We start from the raw sequence: 18,603 nt of genomic DNA, 5'->3' as shown, positions 1-18,603 counted from the left end.
AACCAGGAAACAGCCTGATAACATTTCGTGGTTTTGAATGAGTGAGACACATGTTTGTCTGGTTGTGTAAAGGAGAAGGCCCACGCTTTAGTGACGCTGGCAGTCACAAGACGTGGGATTTAAAGGTGTGTTAAACAAACACAGTTTAAAGGAAATAATAAAGGAAAAAAAAAAACAAGCTTACAGATGTTGGACTGAAGCCTTCTTGAATGCTGGTAAACCGATCCGGAGAGGACAGGTCCACTGAAATGTTGCTGAACACACACACACACACACAGGAGGAGACATTTTTAACATATAATAACACTGTAATTAAAGATAAAGTGCATGAAAATTGAAATACTTACTGAGATGTGTTAATTTCTCTGTCTGTCTTAGTGCTCAGCTGATCCAAGCAGTTGATGAAAGCCTGAGATGAACACATGTTGTCAGGCATGTTGTGGATATATCTCACATATCATGATAAACTCACCGAGACACGCAAGGTGAGTCGGTGCAGGGAAAGTATTTGTATAGCAGATTTCATACACAAAGCCAATCAGAGAGCTTTACATAATGTTCAAGCTCTGTGCTGCTTCTCCATGTGTGTTTGAGCATCTCTTCTACCGGATGACCTGAGAGGCTGAGATGTGTTTTGGTCCCAAACCTTTGAGAGATTTATGGAAAAGCAGCAGTTCTCTTAACAACATACTGTGTGTGAGCCAATGCAAGGAGCTGAGAATTGGTGTGACGTGTTCAGTTTTTAGGACTTTCTTTTTTGGGGGAGACTTGAGAAGAGACTATTACAGTAATCTAACCTGCCAGAAGTGAAAGTGTGGATTAGTTGCCTGGACATTAATCTTTGGATTCATGCTGTTAAAGTAAGTTAAAGTCCGAGACTACACTGACATTTTTGACTTGTTTTTTTTTTGGGGGGGGGGGTTTTCAGAGATGAGCACTAACTCTCACCCTTCCTTCTTTTGCAAAGATAGTTATCTCACTTTTGTCTGCATAATCGCTTGTGTGGCACCATTACACCGCGCGATAACGAAGGTCTTGCAAGGTCACGGCGTGACAAAGTCTCTGAGATGGGTCTTTATCACACTGTAAAATGTTAAATGTTGAGTCATGTGAGGTGTGATGAATTACGGTACTATGATGTGAATAGAAAGAAAACAAAAAAAAAAAACGATGCAAGACATGTCATAAACCATGTCAATTCTGCTGAGTGAGTTTGAGGTTTTTATTAGTAGCCTGATAATAGCTTACATGTGTATTTGACATCATTTCATGTAAACGTGGGTCATGGCAACTTTGATCTTGACGGGCAACCAAGATTTTATCACATTTCTCTCACGGCTGTCATGTCGACTGTGAGAGAAACATGATGGCTGCCCGAAATAGGACAGTGTGAAGGTAGAGATAAGATTGTGGGTGCATGTTAAATGGGCTTATAAATCAAATTTACTAATTTCCTACTTTCCTTCTTACATCTTTAACAACACCGAATTTGTTAGTTTTGACAGATTTTTACCTTCATGATGTTCACGCTGAGCTCTGAGGCCTGGTCCTGGACCTGGTCCAGCTGCAGCACCTGAAGAAAAGAGTGAAACACAACAAACCGCATCAGTGAAATCCCACTTTGTCTGTCACAAGGGTTAAGTATCATGAGTACTTCTTTTGTGTGAGTACAAACTTATATGACAGGCTAAAATCTGACGGCTTTTCTCAAAGGTTAGATAATTATTATTTATCACGATTCTCCATCTGTGGGAACTAAATAAGTTTACTGTACCTACGTTAATCACTACAGAGAAAACATAGGGTTCCTTTGTCAGGATTAAGTATGCAGAATTTGTTTTATTAGTTTTGTTCAGTTCAGTTATGCTTTCAGTAATGTCCTGTATTTGGCCCAACTTAAAAAGGAGCAGCCTTTTCTGCAGTAGTAGGAGTTCAAGTATGAGATCAGTTGAACTTGTCAATAGAAAACAAAAAATGATTTGATGTGAAACATCAGACGCTTCAAACTAAGCGTTAATCTGACTAACTCAGCTGAGTCAAAATTGTGATTATGATTATCATACAGCAACTCTGGTTATTGCGATCGATTAATGGTTGCGTGAGCTTATCTTACGTTGATCTCTCCCGGTTTGATCTCCAGAGGTTCTTTGAGCGACTGCAGCATCTGGACCATGCAGTGTTCGAACTGCGACGGCTGCACAGAAGACAGAAACACACAGATGATGAAAAAACTGGTTCCAGCAAATTTTTCTACAAATTGTTGAACTTGAACTTGTTGAACATGTTGCAAGAAACAGCAGCTTGCACAGATGTAAACACATTATGAGTCAAAAAACTGTCAAAAAACCCCCCAGACACGTTACACACTGTGTCTTTAATGGTCAGAGGAAACAGAAAACACATACAAATATTAGCAAGAGCCAATTTATTTCTTATTGTAATGAAGAACGCTGCAGAGTGAAGGTGAAAAATTAGTATATTTATATTTGTTTTAGCGTATATCTGATTTTTCATCATGAAATATGACGTACTGCTTGATGCAATAATACATCCTTACCAGACTAGTGATTCCCTCATTATCTACAACCCAGTCCTCCTTCTCAGCGAGTCTCTTGACATCTTGAGTACAAAAAAATAAAGCACACATATGAATCAAAAGGGCAATAACTTCACATTTTTCAACAGTTAACTGAACTGGAAAAAAAAAAAAAGCCTCTTTGAATACGAATCGCGTTCACTTTCATACAGGGTCATTACAAATGAAAATATAAACAGGATTTGTTTCTGAGGGGAAACCACAACATGATATAAAAATCAAACTCTTGCTGCCGTGACCACAGTTTGATGTGAGTGTGTGTGTGTGTGTGTGTGTGTGTGTGTGTGGAGGGGGAGGAGGGGGGGGGTGCGGGAGGAGGGGGGGGGGGGAAAGTTAAGTGAAAACCAGTCACTCTTCTCAAAATGACCATGCCTAACCACAAGTGAAACCGAGCATGTCTGGTTTTAGTCTCATAACACATTCTTCATTACTACCTTGGAAGCTGTATGAGTTAAAAAGTGACATTTGAGGACAATGACCAGCAAAAATACTCAATGGATGAATGGATGCAGCATAAATAGATCTTGTGAATGACATTGTTATAAAGCTTCAGTTTTTAATTGTCAAAAAGCATATAGAGTATATCTGTAGCACAATCAGGAGTGGTTTTTTTAGTGCTGTATACATACTGACCGCTCTGAGTAAACTTAATGTTGACACTCGTCGGCCACTTCATCTAATGCGGTTCAATACAAAAGCTCTGCTATATATTCTACATTTATGACATTTGTAGCTTTTCAGCTTTTGTTGACATTGTCAGAAAGTTGATAATTCTACTTTATGTTTGTTATTAAAGTCGTAGCGGGTGATAATGGTGGCGTACTGGAGTGCCTTACATTGAAAAGTGTTCCTAATATTTTGCCCCTTTCATGTATGTTAATGGAGTGGACAAAATATTAGAAACACCATTCAATAAAATGCACCACTACCATCTCGATATTAAACATAAAGTAGAATTATCACCTTTCTGACAATGTCAACAAACATTTTAAATGTATGAGCTTCATAACTGTAGAGTTTATAGCAGAGCTGTTGTGTTGGATTGCATTAGATTGCACAGGTGTACGTTATGAAGAGGCTGGTGAGTGTATTTAGTGTGAACAATCAACATAATTAAAATCTGCTTAGAATTAGTAAGTAGTATGGAAGTGGGACACGGTGATAATTAGAAGCTTATTTGCATTTTGAGACATAAAATCTCTGCTCTTTATAAATCTTGGTATTTTTCATTTCAATCAGTTAAAACTTCTTCCTTACATAACTCTGAGCCCTCTCTCACCTTCTGTAGTGTGCAGCAGAGTCACTATGAGGCAGTTGACTCTCAGGTCCAACAGCAGATCCTGGATCACCTGCAGCAAATCGTTCGGGATCTCGAGGGCAGACAGAGCCTCGTGACAACCCCTGGACATGAGAGGAAACAGAGAGAGAGAGAGAGAGACAGGTTATTAAATGTTATGACAGGCATGAAATTAAGAATTCCTGCACACAAAGTATCCGTATCAGATCCGCACACAATCAGTAAGACTAATATTCAAACAATCAGCGTTGAGAACCTGACGATGTGTATGATCTGCGTGAGCCAGGCTCCGGTGAGCTCCGCCTTGTTCTCCCAGCCTCCGTAAAGGTTCAGCTCCCCCTGCGGCAGGGTGGCAGGAAGAAGGGCTCCCCGAACGAGCCTAACCAGCCGATTAGTCACCTCCTCAATCATTTTCTACAGAACACAGCGTACGTATAAACAACAGGGTGAGCTGGCATTTACTGGTATTTTAAAAATCAACTGTGGTGAGTCAAAAATCTCAATATAACATTTCTTTCTTTTAAAAATGCCACATACTTTAAAATCATTCTGTCTCTGTCTGGCGTTCTTCTTGGATTTTTCCACCTGCCCGGATTTCTCTCCCGTCTGCAGAGATAGAAGAAGAAAAACAGCTGATATTTAATATCACGCTAATATATCATCACTGAATGTCTTTTTTTGTTTTTTATTTTACATCAGCGACTCTCAATTTTAACACCATCCCCCAAAATCCAAACACTATATTAACATGGAAACAGTGTGGTGGTTCAAAACCTGCAGAAATACACATTTTATGGCTTATTAACATGAAAAATTTAATTAATTAATTTGTGTAGTTTTGGTGCCTTCATTAGATCAATCAAATTAAAATCCAGACACTAGAACAGACCATACTTTAATGTTTTGTTGAAGATAATGTAGTAGTAGTGAAAAAAACATTTTATTTCTCTCATATAACAGGTGTGAAGAGACACCAAAGTTACCCTGAAGTAACCCCCAAATTTAAAAAAACAACCAAAAAACCAAAAACAAACATATTTTCTACTTGTTAATAAATTCCAAAGGAACCATTTCTGCTGACAGTTTGTTCTGTGGATAATCCAGATAAACATGGACGTTGTTTCTGGAAAGATGTTTTGCTGCTACTTTGAAAATAGCATATTTCAATACTCAATTTCATTGGGATGGATGCAGATATTTCAGGGACAAATATCTCAAAACTTATATAAATAAAACCAAACGCTCTTCATGGTTTGATACCTTCAGAGGAAACTGTGAAAATGTGTTTTTGTGATTTTTTTTTTGTGGATCAAATCCCTTTTTTTTCTTTACGGATTTGTTCCTTCTCACTCGTAAAGCCTTCTTAAGGATTTACCTCACTAAAAAGACTCCCGTTAACGTAAGAGATCCAAAGCTTCCAGAAGTTGGGCAGCTGACCGATCACCACATCGGACAGCTTCTCCACAAACTGCACCTGCTGCGGAGTTTCAAAGCGCGAAGCTGGAACGAAGACACACACATATACAATGTTTAATCTACAGTATTTAAGATGTATTGAAAAGTGATGGGAGACTTATAAAATAACAGACTAGATGTCTGATAACATATGTCATTAGTCACTAGTCAAGTGTTTCAAAGAATCACAGGAAATAATAATGAGCTTCGTGACACATCGAGCTCCAGTTATTTGTTTCTTTGTTACCGTACTGTCTCAGCAGACATACTGCAATTCCTTTAAGTATGACTCTTAAAATGTGATTCCCCTAAACACTGTACGAGGCAAAACAAACAAACGCACACCCATACTTTAGCTCTGACAGGGTAGTCCCTCCCCCTAGCACCTTGTGTGTGTGTGTGTGTGTGTGTGTGGGCGACCTGTGATGTGATTGTGGTACTCACTGCTGGGTCTCGGTGTTCGCAGGCTGCCCCCTCTCTTCAGAGAAGCGGTGTGGCTGAGCCTGCCGAGGGCCGACGGACGGGTATCCCCCTCCGAATCCAGAACTCCAGCGGCACCCACTGACACACATAACGAGAGGAGAGGAGAGAGAGGAGAGAGAGGGGAGAGAGGGGAGGGAGAGATGAGAAATGAAAAGAAACACATACTTCAGATATCAAATAATCAAATAAGCCATTTTCATAATTCCACATTCCTCAATAAGCTCAGCAGGCTTTCACACCAAACAATCCTCCCTCGCCCCTCTCGGCCTTTCTTTATTTGTGTTCTGATCCATCTCTGCCCCGGCCCACAGCTGAGAGAATGTCCCGTTGTTTCCAGGGTGAGGAAACAGATCTGTGGGCTTTGTGAGAGCTGGGGTGAAGTGGGTTTACAGTATGATCGGCCACACTGGGCTCGGTTGTGTGTGTATAATCCTTTGACGGACGGCTGGAGCTCCACTAGATGGCGACAGGGAGCCGTGCTGCAGCCGACGGATGACAAAGTCCTCCTGCAACCACACACTCCTATCTCGGCTAGTGAGATAACTTTTAGCATAATGAATGTGAGATAACTTAAGGATAATATAGGTGGTGAAAGTTGACGAAGAGGAATGAAAGTGAAACACATTGCAGCAGCGCCGAGAGAAGAAGGGGATCAGACTTACTACAGTGAAAACTGAAACTCAAAAGACAAGTTCGTGCAACGCTGCAATACGCCTACATGTAGTTTATCTAAACGAAGGGAGACGGATGGCCACATTTCCAAAACATGTGTCTGACACACACAGAGAAAAGTGTTCTGGTGAGTCACAGGCTGAATGTAGAGTGTAAGCAAGTATTGAGAAATCCCCAAGCAGAGGAGCAAATGCGGTCGAGCGAGCCGCGCACACAACACAGCCATCCAGTCTAGAAAATGTAAGGAAATACTAAATTGAGTCAGATTATCTGTAAACAGACGAAGCGCTCTCACATCGCACACACACACACACACACACACACACACACACACACACACGGCCCATATGGAGTCTTTCTCTGTGATGTTTTCTTCTCTTTTTTTTTTTTTTTACAGGGATGAGAGCTGCTGTTGATCCAGGTGTCGGGTGAACCCCTGGCGTCCTCAGAATGCACAAGTGCCTGCGTGTGTGTGTGTGTGTGAGACAGTTTAGGTGTGAGTGCTCATGTATGCGTGGCTTTTGTTTGTTCGAACTCACTTCATTATGCGGCTACGTTGTTTTGTTTTTTTCTTGCCAAAAGTTGGAAGGTTAAAATATAGGAACCTCTGCGTGCGTGTGTTAAGACGGTGACAGACATCTCTGCTCACTTCCTCGTCGGGTTCGATGCTGTCTCTGCAGGTCGGATGAGTTCCTGTTCCCCAAGAGGTCACCGACCTTGACCGCACACATGCCTGCTTTTTGTCTAAGTGGTCACATAGACACCTTATAGATTCCTGTTTGAATGTAGTAGATTTCCCACGCTACAGAATATAATATTAGTAGAAGAATCTGCCCAGTTTTTACCCCCCAAAGTTATTTTTTGACCTGTATGTTATGTCCTCACTGATCCAAAAATTGTAATGTTTCCTGCTGCAAGACACAAGACACTAGAGTTTATGATTAACAAGGTTTTTTTAAGACTTCAAAAGCTAAAAAAATGTGAAAAATGAGCCAACAAATGAAAAAATAAACAGATACATTCATCAATTTTAGGGTATAGAAAACTAAAACTCCAAAATAATAACCATCAACTGCACTTCTACTGTATACATGCACGCATATATACCAGTGATTGATAATTGAAGAGTAATAATTAACACGTTCCTTCTGCAGTGGTACTGACTGTGCCTAAAATCACAACCGCATGTTTCCTAGTCAAAACGCATGAACGCTGGAGTTCCTCTAATTGTTCACTGACAAACCTATTTTCCTACGAACAAAATTTCCTGCTAATTGTATTGACGTTGGCAGAAGAAGCGCTGTTCAGGAAATAAGAGTACTGCAGTTTATAATTGAATCGGGCAGAGTCGGATTGCAGCGCCGGGGTTTAGACATACGGAAGCAACTTGCGCTGCTATGTTTCCTCACAAGAAAACTCCAGCTTCAGGCTTTTGTTCCAGCAAAGATGGATGGGTCTATTTCACGTTTAAGGCAATTTATAGGGTAATTAACGGAATCAAAACTATACTAGAACGGCCTCTGGCCTCATATTCTGGATGTGAACACGGCGTAGTGTAACACCAGACAGAGAGAAAATGACATCAGTTACTGCGGACGCAACTAAACCAATCGTAGAGGAATAATCCCTGCCACGTATATAATGCTGACAATAGCATAAAAAAGATGGCTTGTGAATACATCGAGCTGGTGAATGTGATATGAGGAGGAAGAGGAGGCCGCTTTAGCAGAGGGGTGGGCTGTGAGGTGCCGCTGAGGGGCTATATAAGAGAGGAGGGTTAAGGGTGAGTGGGAGGGAGGGAGGGAGGGAGGGGAGGAAGAGAGGGGTCAGGAGAATGTAGTGGATGTGGTTTTATGATGGTGGCTGCCTGGGGTTTGAGGGATGTTTCAGGAGGCACGGGGGTTTCGTACTCTGTGCGAGAGGTGAGCAGAGAAGAGCGGGGATGGTAAATAGCTACCAGGTGTGTGTATGTGAGGGGGAGGAGGAGGTGGAGAGTGTGACGGCAGAGGAGACAGGAGACAGCTGCCTGCGGCGAAAGAACAAGAGTAGAAAACACAGAAAAACAAGAGGATTGTGTGCTCGTTTCTCTGTGTGTGTGTATGCTTCTGTAATTTTGTATATGAAATCTGTCCTCACCAGAGGAACGATGGTGTTGTTCATTTGTTCAAACGGTCGGAGGTGGAGTTTGTGACCACTAGTGGCTCTATGGAGTACTGTTTTGATGAAAAGGGTCCACGTTTTACTGAGTAAGGATGCACATGTTACACACATGCGCACAACGGTGACAAAATAAACATCCAGTCAACAGTTTCACATGATTACAATGAACTAAAGAGCTGAATAAACCTCAAAAATAAGATGTGGGACACCTCTGATCAAACGTTTTCTCTGAATCTCTATGTGTTGTGTTTGTATTAGTGATTAGTAATTAGTTTGTGGTTAGTTGATTTAGCAGAATTTGATTTTTTTAAAACTTTAAATCCAGTTATATGAAGTAACAATGGAGGTACTGCCATGAGGCTCCTTTCATTTCAGTTTATAATGTGATTTAGTGGTTCATACAGTGTTAACAAACAAATATGCAATTACTTAAATGACCAGAAATGAACTGCTATATGATGAACATGGAGCCCCAGAGGGTTTGGGGCTCTAGTACCGGGGTTTCCAGCCCTCCTGATCGACTATCGGTGGCACCTATAAACCAAGAAATTAGTAGTATGCTAGCAAAAGTCAGGGAAGAAGAAGCTTAGGCATATCCACGTTTCAAAATGTGTCTTAAAAAGCTGCTTTTCATCTCTTTTTTTTCTTGTGGCGGTGCGAATGATGTCCTTTCTTAGTAATAAAGGTGGAGATACTGTGATGTGATGTTATTCATACCAATGTGAGTCAAAAAAAGGGAGGAGGTCAGGGTGGATTTACAAAGCTTAATAGAAACTGGCAGATTAGGAAAAACTAACAAGATTCTTGTTTGGAAAAGTCATATTTTGGAAGACACTGACGAACGGCCTGTTTTTGTCTTTAAGGTATGAAGGCTTGTTGTCCACAGTTGATGTGTTGTAATGTGTATTTTATGGTGTTAGAATTGTATTATGTATATAATATTGTTTGGACCTCATGTTTCTGTTGGATCAATTAAAAGTTGTATTTTATATATCTTATATTGTTGGTGATAAGTGAATAAACTTATGTTAAGTTCACACAACACAATTTTAGCCTTGATTTTACATTTAGCAACAGTTTTTGGAGATTGGCGACATAAACCCTGAGATCAGAGGCAAATCGGCGTTGGCTCGGCGCTCATGAACCAGGCCAAATATCCGGTCGTATCGTGGACCTGTGCAACGAGCTACAGCCAATGAGAGCGCGAAACACAAGGTGAGGCAGACACGAGTTGATGACAGCAGCTTCCTGAACCCGGTCTTATCATGCATCTGTTTGTATTGTAATAATATCTTTCTATCAGAATCAGAAAGTTTCCATGGCAAAAATATTTATTTACATCCAACTCTATCTGCAAAATAGACAATCCTTGCTGCCTGCGTATCCCAACCCATTCTTTTACTAATATTCTTTTCTTTTTCCTCCTTGTTTTTCGCTGCAAATCAGTGTATTTCTCGCATGAATTTCTGTGAAAAAACATAGTTTGGAGACCGGACAGACTTGTCAGAGATTCCTGTAAGATCTTGTGATGTGTGACCCCCCTGTCGCTGATCAGTCATGTAATGTTTAAACCACAATGACTCCCAAGACTCTCGATTACAAGACAGAAAGTAGTGTGAACGGTACAGCGATCTGACGACATCGGGCAGCGTGTGTCTATTTTTGGGCACCTTTTTTGCAAACCGGCAATTTTTAGAACAGTTTGGTTCCGTGTGATTTGCATGTAATCTCAGATTCACTCTCTGCCCCGTGTTGCTCTGCTGTGGAATGCACATGTGGACTGAAAAAAGGGGGCCATCCCTGACATGATAATCAGATGATATTTAAGTGTGGAGAGAGGCAGGGAGCAAACCAACCCCCAGATCCATCAAGCCTGAGCCCCGGAAAACCACTGTTACCCTTAGCATTAGACATGTTTATGTTCCAGCTGCGCTATATGAGGCAGCCACCCACTCACAATGCATTTGTGTGGGTGCCTTTGCGTAAGTATGAGTGTTGTTGTAGTAGTAGTAGTGGTGTGTGTGTGTGTGTGTGTGTGTGTGTGTGTGTGTGTGTGTCTGTAAGTGTGGTTGGCGAATCGCTGTTCTTCCTGAGCGGACGGTTTCACATCCACATTTTTCTGCTGGCTGATTTAACAGAGGAACAGCTTAATTGGGGTTAATTGTTTCAATCCATCTGTGAAACTGTGTGTGAATGAGAAAGAGGGATTGTGTATGTATGTGTGTGTGTGTGTGTGTGTGTGTGTAGTAACATGTCAAGCCCTGAAACCCAAATCCAAAGCCAATGCTCCCTCACTTTCATCTTATTCATACATTCATGAAAAAATAAACATGCGGGCCTTGAGCAGAACAGGCAGGGGAGGGCGGTGACAGAGAGGGGAATGCAGGCAGAGAGCTGGTACGACAAAGAGGCAGCTGGCTTTCTCTTCCCTCAGCCACCTTCAGACTCACATGACATCCACCAGCCGCCTGATTGGAAATGCTAAATAGGGGCTTTTCACTTCATGTGTAATAGGAGTCAGATCAGACATGTGTGCGCTCGTGTGCGTTACTCACCTCTCTGGCCGCTGATGAACTCATCTCTGCAGTTTTGCATGAGCTGCAGGATCCACTTGTGCTGAGCGTAGATGCACTGCCACGCCGGATCGCCTGAAGCATGCAGGTCAGACAGGTACCTGCACATGCACACAACACAAAAGGTGTGAGAAATGAAGATTCAACGGGGAAAACCAGAGGAAATCACATAATTACTTCCAGCACATATTGGCCTTCTTAAGGCCGTCAACAAATCCTCTGATAGACCTGGTTAGTATGCCTCCAGCATCCAGAGCAAAAAATCCCAAAGTAGAAAAACATTTAGATGCTTACATTCAAACTAAAGGTCCTAAACACCTACAGTATTGTTCACCTACACAGGTGTTGTCACTTATTTTGGCTAATTAGAACCTGCTAAGGACTCTGTGGGAGTGTTCAGACTATGCCCATGACTCTCCTGTTGAGGTGGAACATCTAAACTAACCTTCATGATTTTTAATTGTACATGGAGACTGGTGACATCATGTAATTTCCAATGTAGCTCTACCAAAAATCAACTTGAGTGGAGGTCTAATCAGAAAGACTAATTGCAAACACAAGAGCCCTTAAGATATAAAGCTACAAAAAATATTAACATCACATTAGCATCAAAGACGCACATACACAATATTTCAGGTTAAGCACCAAACATATCAATATCCTTTCAAGCCACTTTGAGCAGAATTTGAAAATTTCCAACTTTGGCGCCCCCCAGTGGGAACAATGAAAAAGACAAAATATCTGCTGAAACATTGGTTGGACTGTTATTATTGGAAGATTTTTAGCTTATCACAAATTTTATGTATATATGTTAGCAGATAAGTAATAATTGCAGGAAAGAAATCCTTAAACTTAAACCTTGATATTGGTAAAGGCCTTTAAAACAGTATTGCTTGTGCTACTAATAATTACTAAGAAAAATTCAAAAGATGCTATAATGACATAAAAAAAACACACACACAGTGGTTTTAAGTAAATGTGCAAATTAATTTAAATGTTCAATATAGACACAAGACTAAACAATTACACATCCAAATATATTAATGCCAAAAATGTCACAGTATGCATAAATGTGTATAGAGGACATGTATACATCTTCCCCTAAACTCTGCAAACACTTCACGTGCTTATAAATCTCCACTTGTACTGATTCGTCTCTCAGAAGTTCCTGGGAGTTTCCGGAGAATCACTCAGTGACCTGTGGGATCTGAGATGACTCACTCTCTGGGCTGCGGCCTGGCTCCCTCTACTGTCATCCTATGAACTCGCCGCTTGTTTGTTTCTCATGAGGTGGCATCTTTCAAAACTTTGAGCAAGACTCTCAGGCACAAAACACATATATATATATACACACACACACACACACACACACACACACACACACACAGCTCCCACCATCCATGTGAAGAGTAAACAGGATGACAGCAGGATGAAAGATGTTGCCATGTGGTTGAGAGCTGGTCTCTGTGATCCTGACAGGTCGGTCTTAACAATAATAAATCGAGAGAGACCACAAGTATGAATGGACAGATGGATAGAGGGAAAAGAGAGGGAAAGAAATGCAGGGAAAAATAGAAACAGAAACAAGAGAGTGGGACAACAGAAAGCTGAGAAGATTACTGAACAGTCCAGAGAAGTGAGAAGCAGACCGAATAAAGTGGATAAGAGTTCTGGGTGACGATGACACAGACCAATAAAACCAAAGTACAAGATATTTGTCAAGACTGTATTTGTATGTAGTGTGTAGAGATTGTGTATTGTACATTTTGAGTTAGAACTTTTGAATTTTAGAATATTAAAAGTAAACAAATTATAATGGATAAGTACATTTTTCATTAAATCTGACTTTGAGTTTAATATTTTATGACTAAAATAGACTATTTCATTTATTTTTTGGTAATTGTGTACTGTTACTTTCAGAGAGCGCACCCTCGCTCATTTACTTCAGTTAAGCTGTTGAACTGGTGAGTGGAGTGGAGACCAGACTAGCTATGGAGTCACACGGTTTTCATACTGTGTTCTGTCATGTTTAATTGTGTTTTATCCAGCAAGGAAAATTCAGTGGATTTGACCTTCTTGTGACACGTGTGGAATAAAAGTTGTTTGTGTTTTTCCAACTCTACAACTGATGTCAAGTGGATGATTGTAAAACTACATCACTTGGACATGTGTAGGTCGTGACTACCGGCTAGGTCGCATTTTTAGCAGTAGGAAAACCTGCTCCTTGTGGTCTATTCCTTTGGATTGGAAAAGTCAAATAGAGCATCTGGATTTGGAATACCACTAAAGAATTCGCCATAATGAATAGCCCTCTCATGCAGCTCACGGAAGTGCATTACAGACTCTCTGTAATTGCTGGTGGATAAAGAAATATGTAAGGACTGGAAACTGGCATATTAGCAGCTTATAGTTATGCTAATTAGCATCAAACGACCTTCTAACAACTCACGAACAGCTATCCTTTGTGTGTGACTGTGAGAGACGTTGGAGCACTTTGCTGTATTTAGCCAACAGCTGCTAGCAAGTGGAAAGGGCTAATCTTTAATATCAAGGAATCATGGAGGATAAAGATTCAACCACAATGGAAAAACAGCAAATGAAACCTACAGCCAGAACTATGGAAGATACATTACAAAAGAAAATAGGTTCAAGGAAAACTAAATTGGGTCAACTCTCAAAGAATGCTTCATTTGATGGATGATGATGGCAATTTGGTGGTGGTCAAGACCAAATTCTTTGGAGAGTTTTGTAAGCTGAATATATCTTTTAAAGGACTATTTCAGCAGATTATGTCAGAAGAAGATGTGAACAATGATCAGCAGTAATGGTTTTAACCAAAGACAAATTTATTCAGTGGCTTCATTGAACAAGTTTGGATACGAGATGTCCATAGACATATGGAGGAAGCAAGGGAAGTCAATGAAAATGTTCTCCCTTCAGATATCATATCAGTAGCAGCATCTAGGAAGTCCAAAAAGTCAAAGGCAAGCTCTGGTCATTCTTCAGCATCTTCTGCTTCTTCTGCATGCTTGAAAGCAGAATTGGAAAAGACTGTACTTATGGCAGCAACACTGAAGTAAAGACAAGCTTTGGAGGAGCAAGAAGCTAAGCTTAAGGCTGAGAGGGAAGAGCTGGAGATTCGGACTGCTTTAGCTGCTATGGATGCCAAACTAAAGGTTTTGCAGAAGTTTGAGTGATCAAACCCTTCACAAAGTGATGACAAATACTCTGAGTCACATGAGAATCAGCCAGCTGTGGTAAAGGAAAGTCATAGTCATGAAAGGCCATTCTCATTTGTGGTCAGCCGTAGAGTGGCCACTGAGCATCGTGCGAACACAAGTAACGAACATAATCCAATGCTACTCACCAGTAAAACTATTCAGCTGAATCACTCAGCTACAGGTGATGTAGAAATAGCAGTTCTGCTCAGGCTCAGCAAGTCCAGAGACTGTGTTCACTGTAATGCCACGTCAAAATGATATTACAGAATTCCTGGTAAAGCAACAAAGACTTTTCACTCTATCACCTCAAAACATCCCATCTTCAAAGGACACCCTTTGAAATATAGACTCTTTATCGAGAGTTCGAGCATGGTGTGGAGAGTGAAACAGAGAACAGCAAGGATTGTCTCTGCTTTATGGAGCAGTACACCAGTGGACAGCCCCAAGAGTTAATACGGACTCGTCTACATATAGATCCAGACCAGGGTTAATGTGTGGCAAAAAAACTCTTGAAGGGGCATTTTGCAAAGGAATGTATGATCTCTGTAGTGTACATAAACAAGGCTTTAAGTTGGTCTACAATCAAGGCAGACAACGGTGACGCCCTAAATGCACTTGCCCTCTTCAACACCAGCTGTGGCAATGCAATGACAAATGTGGAGTATATGGAGGAGCTGGATACCATTGTTAATAAGCTTCCAGACAAGTTGAGGGAAAAGTGGAGGAGCATTGCCTTCGATATTCAAGAGAAACAAGCTCAAAGGTTTAAAGACCTTGTCAAGTGTATCAATACATAGGCAAGGTTGTGCTACACATTTTGTTTGGAGATACAGTGTAAAGGACATCAACGAAGGGCAAGCCAAATCTCCAGTAAACCTCATGTCAGCGAGATAGAGTGGTTAAAATAATTTTCACCACAACCACAACACCAGTGAACAAACAAACAAGTGTAAGCACAGAGCTAAAGCCAAGCAAGAAGGGTCCTACCAATTCTGTCAGCACTTTCACCAAGCCCTGTCTCTTTTGTAAGGGTGAACACAGCATGGTGCAATTAAATAAAATGCGGAAATCCCCTCACGAAGAGAAGAGAGACTTTCTCCATGGGAAAGGACTATGCTTCAGATTGAAACAAGGACACATGATCAAGTTCTGCGAGGAGAAATGCAAAGTCTGCTCATTGACACTTCCACTGTGTTGCACATGAAGAGCAAAGACGAAGTTACACCTAAGGAAGAATCATCAGAGGATGGTGAGAGGCAGTCTGTGATCAGTGGTTTTGTGGACACAGCAAATAAAATATGTTCTAACACTGGGGCCAGTGACACAGACAGTATCTTTGCCATTGTTCCAGTCCAAGTAAAGGCAAAGAAAGGCAACAAAGTGGGTACTTTATATGCTTTCTTGGATCCAAGCAGTACCGCCACCTTTCGCACTGAAGAGTTTATGAATGAGCTCAACTTATGTGGAAAGAAAATTGACATTCTCCTAACTACTATGGGAGAACAAGCAGCTATGTTAATAGGTTAATATGTTAGAGGTGAACAGTCTAGAAGGCTGCATGAAATCCTCTCTCAAAAGAGAGAGCTTTTAAAAGAAATAAAAGCTAATAAAAAAGCTAATAAAAGAAACATTCCACGGCAAGAAGACATGGACAGATGGACTCATCTGAAGCAAGCGCAAATCCCTCATATCAATGTAGAAATAGGTCTGCTGATTGGGACTGATGTGCCAAAGGCAATGGTACCAGAGGTCATCAGGAGTGTAAATGATGGGCCTTGTCCCATAAGAACTATTCTTGGATGGACAGTGAATGGACCATTGAGGGGGGGGCAACTGCAAAGCAACAAGAGATGGAGTAGCATACGTTATGTCAAATAGAGTATCTGTGGCCAAACTGGATGGGCTGTGGAACCAACAGTTCAAATATGTCTTCTCTGAAGATAGCCAAGAAGAGCAGCTGGAGATGTCCAGAGAAGATCTCCAATTCATGGACAGCGTGTCACAGTCTGCCAAACTGGTAGAGGGACATTACTGTATTGGCTTACCACACCATGGAGTGTACCATCCCAAAAAACTCAAGATATGTGTTGTATTTGATTGTGATGCTTCTTATTAGGGAGCCACATAGAATGAGCAACTTCTTCAGGGGCCGGACCTAACCACTATCCTGATTGGAGTCATCACAAGATTCCACCAAGAACCTGTGGATATGGCTGATGTGGAAGCCATGTTCCACCAGGTAAAGGTCCCGCCTGAAGACACTGACCTTCTCCAGTTTCTATGGTGGCCAGACGGAGACATCAACAAAGCTCAGGTGGAGTACAGGATGGTTATGTGTACCTATTTGGCAACTTCGTCACTGAGCTGTGCAAGCTATGCCCTCAGATGATGTGCTAAAGACAACAGGGACCTGTTTGATGCTACAGTAGTGGACACAGTATTGCACAACTTCTATGTTGATGACTGCTTTAAGTTAGTCAGCTCCGAGGAGGAGGCCATGTTGCTGTGCCACAATCTGAAAGCTATCTGTCTAAAGGGGGGCTTCAGTTTAACAAAGTGGATTAGCAACAGTCAAGTGGAGCTGGAAGCTATACCCAAGAAGGAAAAGGCGAAAGAAGTAAAAGACCTGGACCTGGATCAAGATTCACTGTCCTTTGAGAGAGCATTGGGAGTACAAAAGTGTGTCCAGTCTGACCACTTCAAATTCAGAATTGTCATCCAAGACATCATTAACAGTCGGCCCATTATCACACCCTCCAGCGACCCAAACAACCTCATCTCCTACTACTAAGGAGTAAGCCATCTCTACCTCCAGGACTTTTCGAGAAAGAGAACCTCTATGCACGCTGAAGGTGGAGGCAGGTCCAGTATATAGCAGACCTCTTTTGGAAACATTGGATGAGAGATTCATTTTTTGGTAATTGTATACTGTTACTTTAAGAGACCGCACCCTTGCAAATTTACTTCAGTTAAGCTGTTGAACAGGGGAATCGAGTGGAGGCTAGACTAGCTGTGGAGTCACACTGTTTTCATACTGTTTCCTGTCATGTTCAGTTGCGTATTATCCAGCAAAGAAAATTCAGTGGTTTTGACCTGCTTGTGACGTGTGGAATTAAAGTTGTTTGTGTTTTTCCAAGTTTGCAACAGATGTCAAGTGGATGATTATGAAACTACATCAGTTGGACATGTGTAGGCCATCACTACCACCTAGGTTGCATTTTTAGCGGTAACAGACTGAGATATGTGAAAACTGCTGCATGGGGAAAAAGAAACGCAAAACACGTAGGAAGGTCTTGAACACAACACCGAAAAACAAATCAAACAGTATGTCATGTATGAAGACCACACCATGATGACTGGGAGAAATATGGAAAAAGCCAAGGCAGTATTATAAAAAAAAGTAAACTGACCTGATGTATCTCTTCTGGTCATGCAGTGTTGATGGGGTCTGCAGCAGTTTCTCCAGTAAAAGACTCCTCAGAGCCCTGATCCTCGTCTCAACCTCAGCATACACTACACGAAGCAGGGAGACACTGTTAATCAGTAATCAGTTTTTACAAAGCTGTGAACTTGAAATAAAGTGATATTTCACTTAATTTCACTCTTTTATTAAGTTTACCTTTTTTGAAAACCGGGACCTCAGTATTGCCAAAAAGAGATTTGGCTTTCTCATAGTCATTGATCACCACATCATAATCTCCCTGGAAAGAAAAGTCAGTTCAGTTAATAATATAGCCTAAACAGTTTTATCAATCATGACAGACACTGTGTATTTAAGCCTCTCTAGCTCCACCCTCTGGATGGCAGCTACACAAGCTGTACCTTAAAACAAATAAACAGTACGTACTGAGGACAGAGTAATAGAAAGGGAGCAAAAATGATGTTGAAACTCACAGCTCAACAGAGACAAATACGAACAGAAGACAAAAAATGTACACCTTGAAAAATGACCACAAACTTCCTCTGACACTTTTGTGCTACAGTTTTAACAAAACAGGAGTTTTGCAGAACTATTATTATTGCAATTAGTAGAACCAAAGGCATGTGTATCAAACAACAAATATAAAATTCCTTTGTTAGTCATGCTACTACATTTCTATATTTGTAAAACTAGTTGAAGATAGTTCCTTGGTCTATTTGTTTTTG

The 18,603-nt window shown here is 41.1% G+C and overlaps 1 protein-coding gene across 1 annotated transcript in view; it reads right to left on the bottom strand.

Annotated features, from left to right (window-relative positions):
* exoc2 (exocyst complex component 2) overlaps window positions 1-18,603 on the bottom strand; it is a 56,786-nt gene that overhangs the window by 7,468 nt on the left and 30,715 nt on the right. The window contains exons 9-21 of the mRNA XM_042416775.1: window positions 18,077-18,158; window positions 17,868-17,970; window positions 11,219-11,337; window positions 5,793-5,909; window positions 5,269-5,393; window positions 4,431-4,499; window positions 4,150-4,307; window positions 3,876-3,997; window positions 2,558-2,619; window positions 2,114-2,194; window positions 1,514-1,573; window positions 348-409; window positions 185-254 (exon numbers count right to left, since the gene is read on the bottom strand). Coding sequence (XP_042272709.1) covers window positions 185-254; window positions 348-409; window positions 1,514-1,573; window positions 2,114-2,194; window positions 2,558-2,619; window positions 3,876-3,997; window positions 4,150-4,307; window positions 4,431-4,499; window positions 5,269-5,393; window positions 5,793-5,909; window positions 11,219-11,337; window positions 17,868-17,970; window positions 18,077-18,158 — 1,230 coding nt within the window. The remainder of the gene's footprint in view (window positions 1-184; window positions 255-347; window positions 410-1,513; window positions 1,574-2,113; window positions 2,195-2,557; window positions 2,620-3,875; window positions 3,998-4,149; window positions 4,308-4,430; window positions 4,500-5,268; window positions 5,394-5,792; window positions 5,910-11,218; window positions 11,338-17,867; window positions 17,971-18,076; window positions 18,159-18,603) is intronic.

The sequence above is a fragment of the Thunnus maccoyii genome, chromosome 7 (genome assembly GCF_910596095.1).
Source record: "Thunnus maccoyii chromosome 7, fThuMac1.1, whole genome shotgun sequence".
In the NCBI taxonomy this organism is placed as follows: domain Eukaryota; kingdom Metazoa; phylum Chordata; class Actinopteri; order Scombriformes; family Scombridae; genus Thunnus; species Thunnus maccoyii.
Note: the sequence above shows the minus strand (reverse complement) of the source record. Positions and strands in the feature narration are given on the sequence as shown.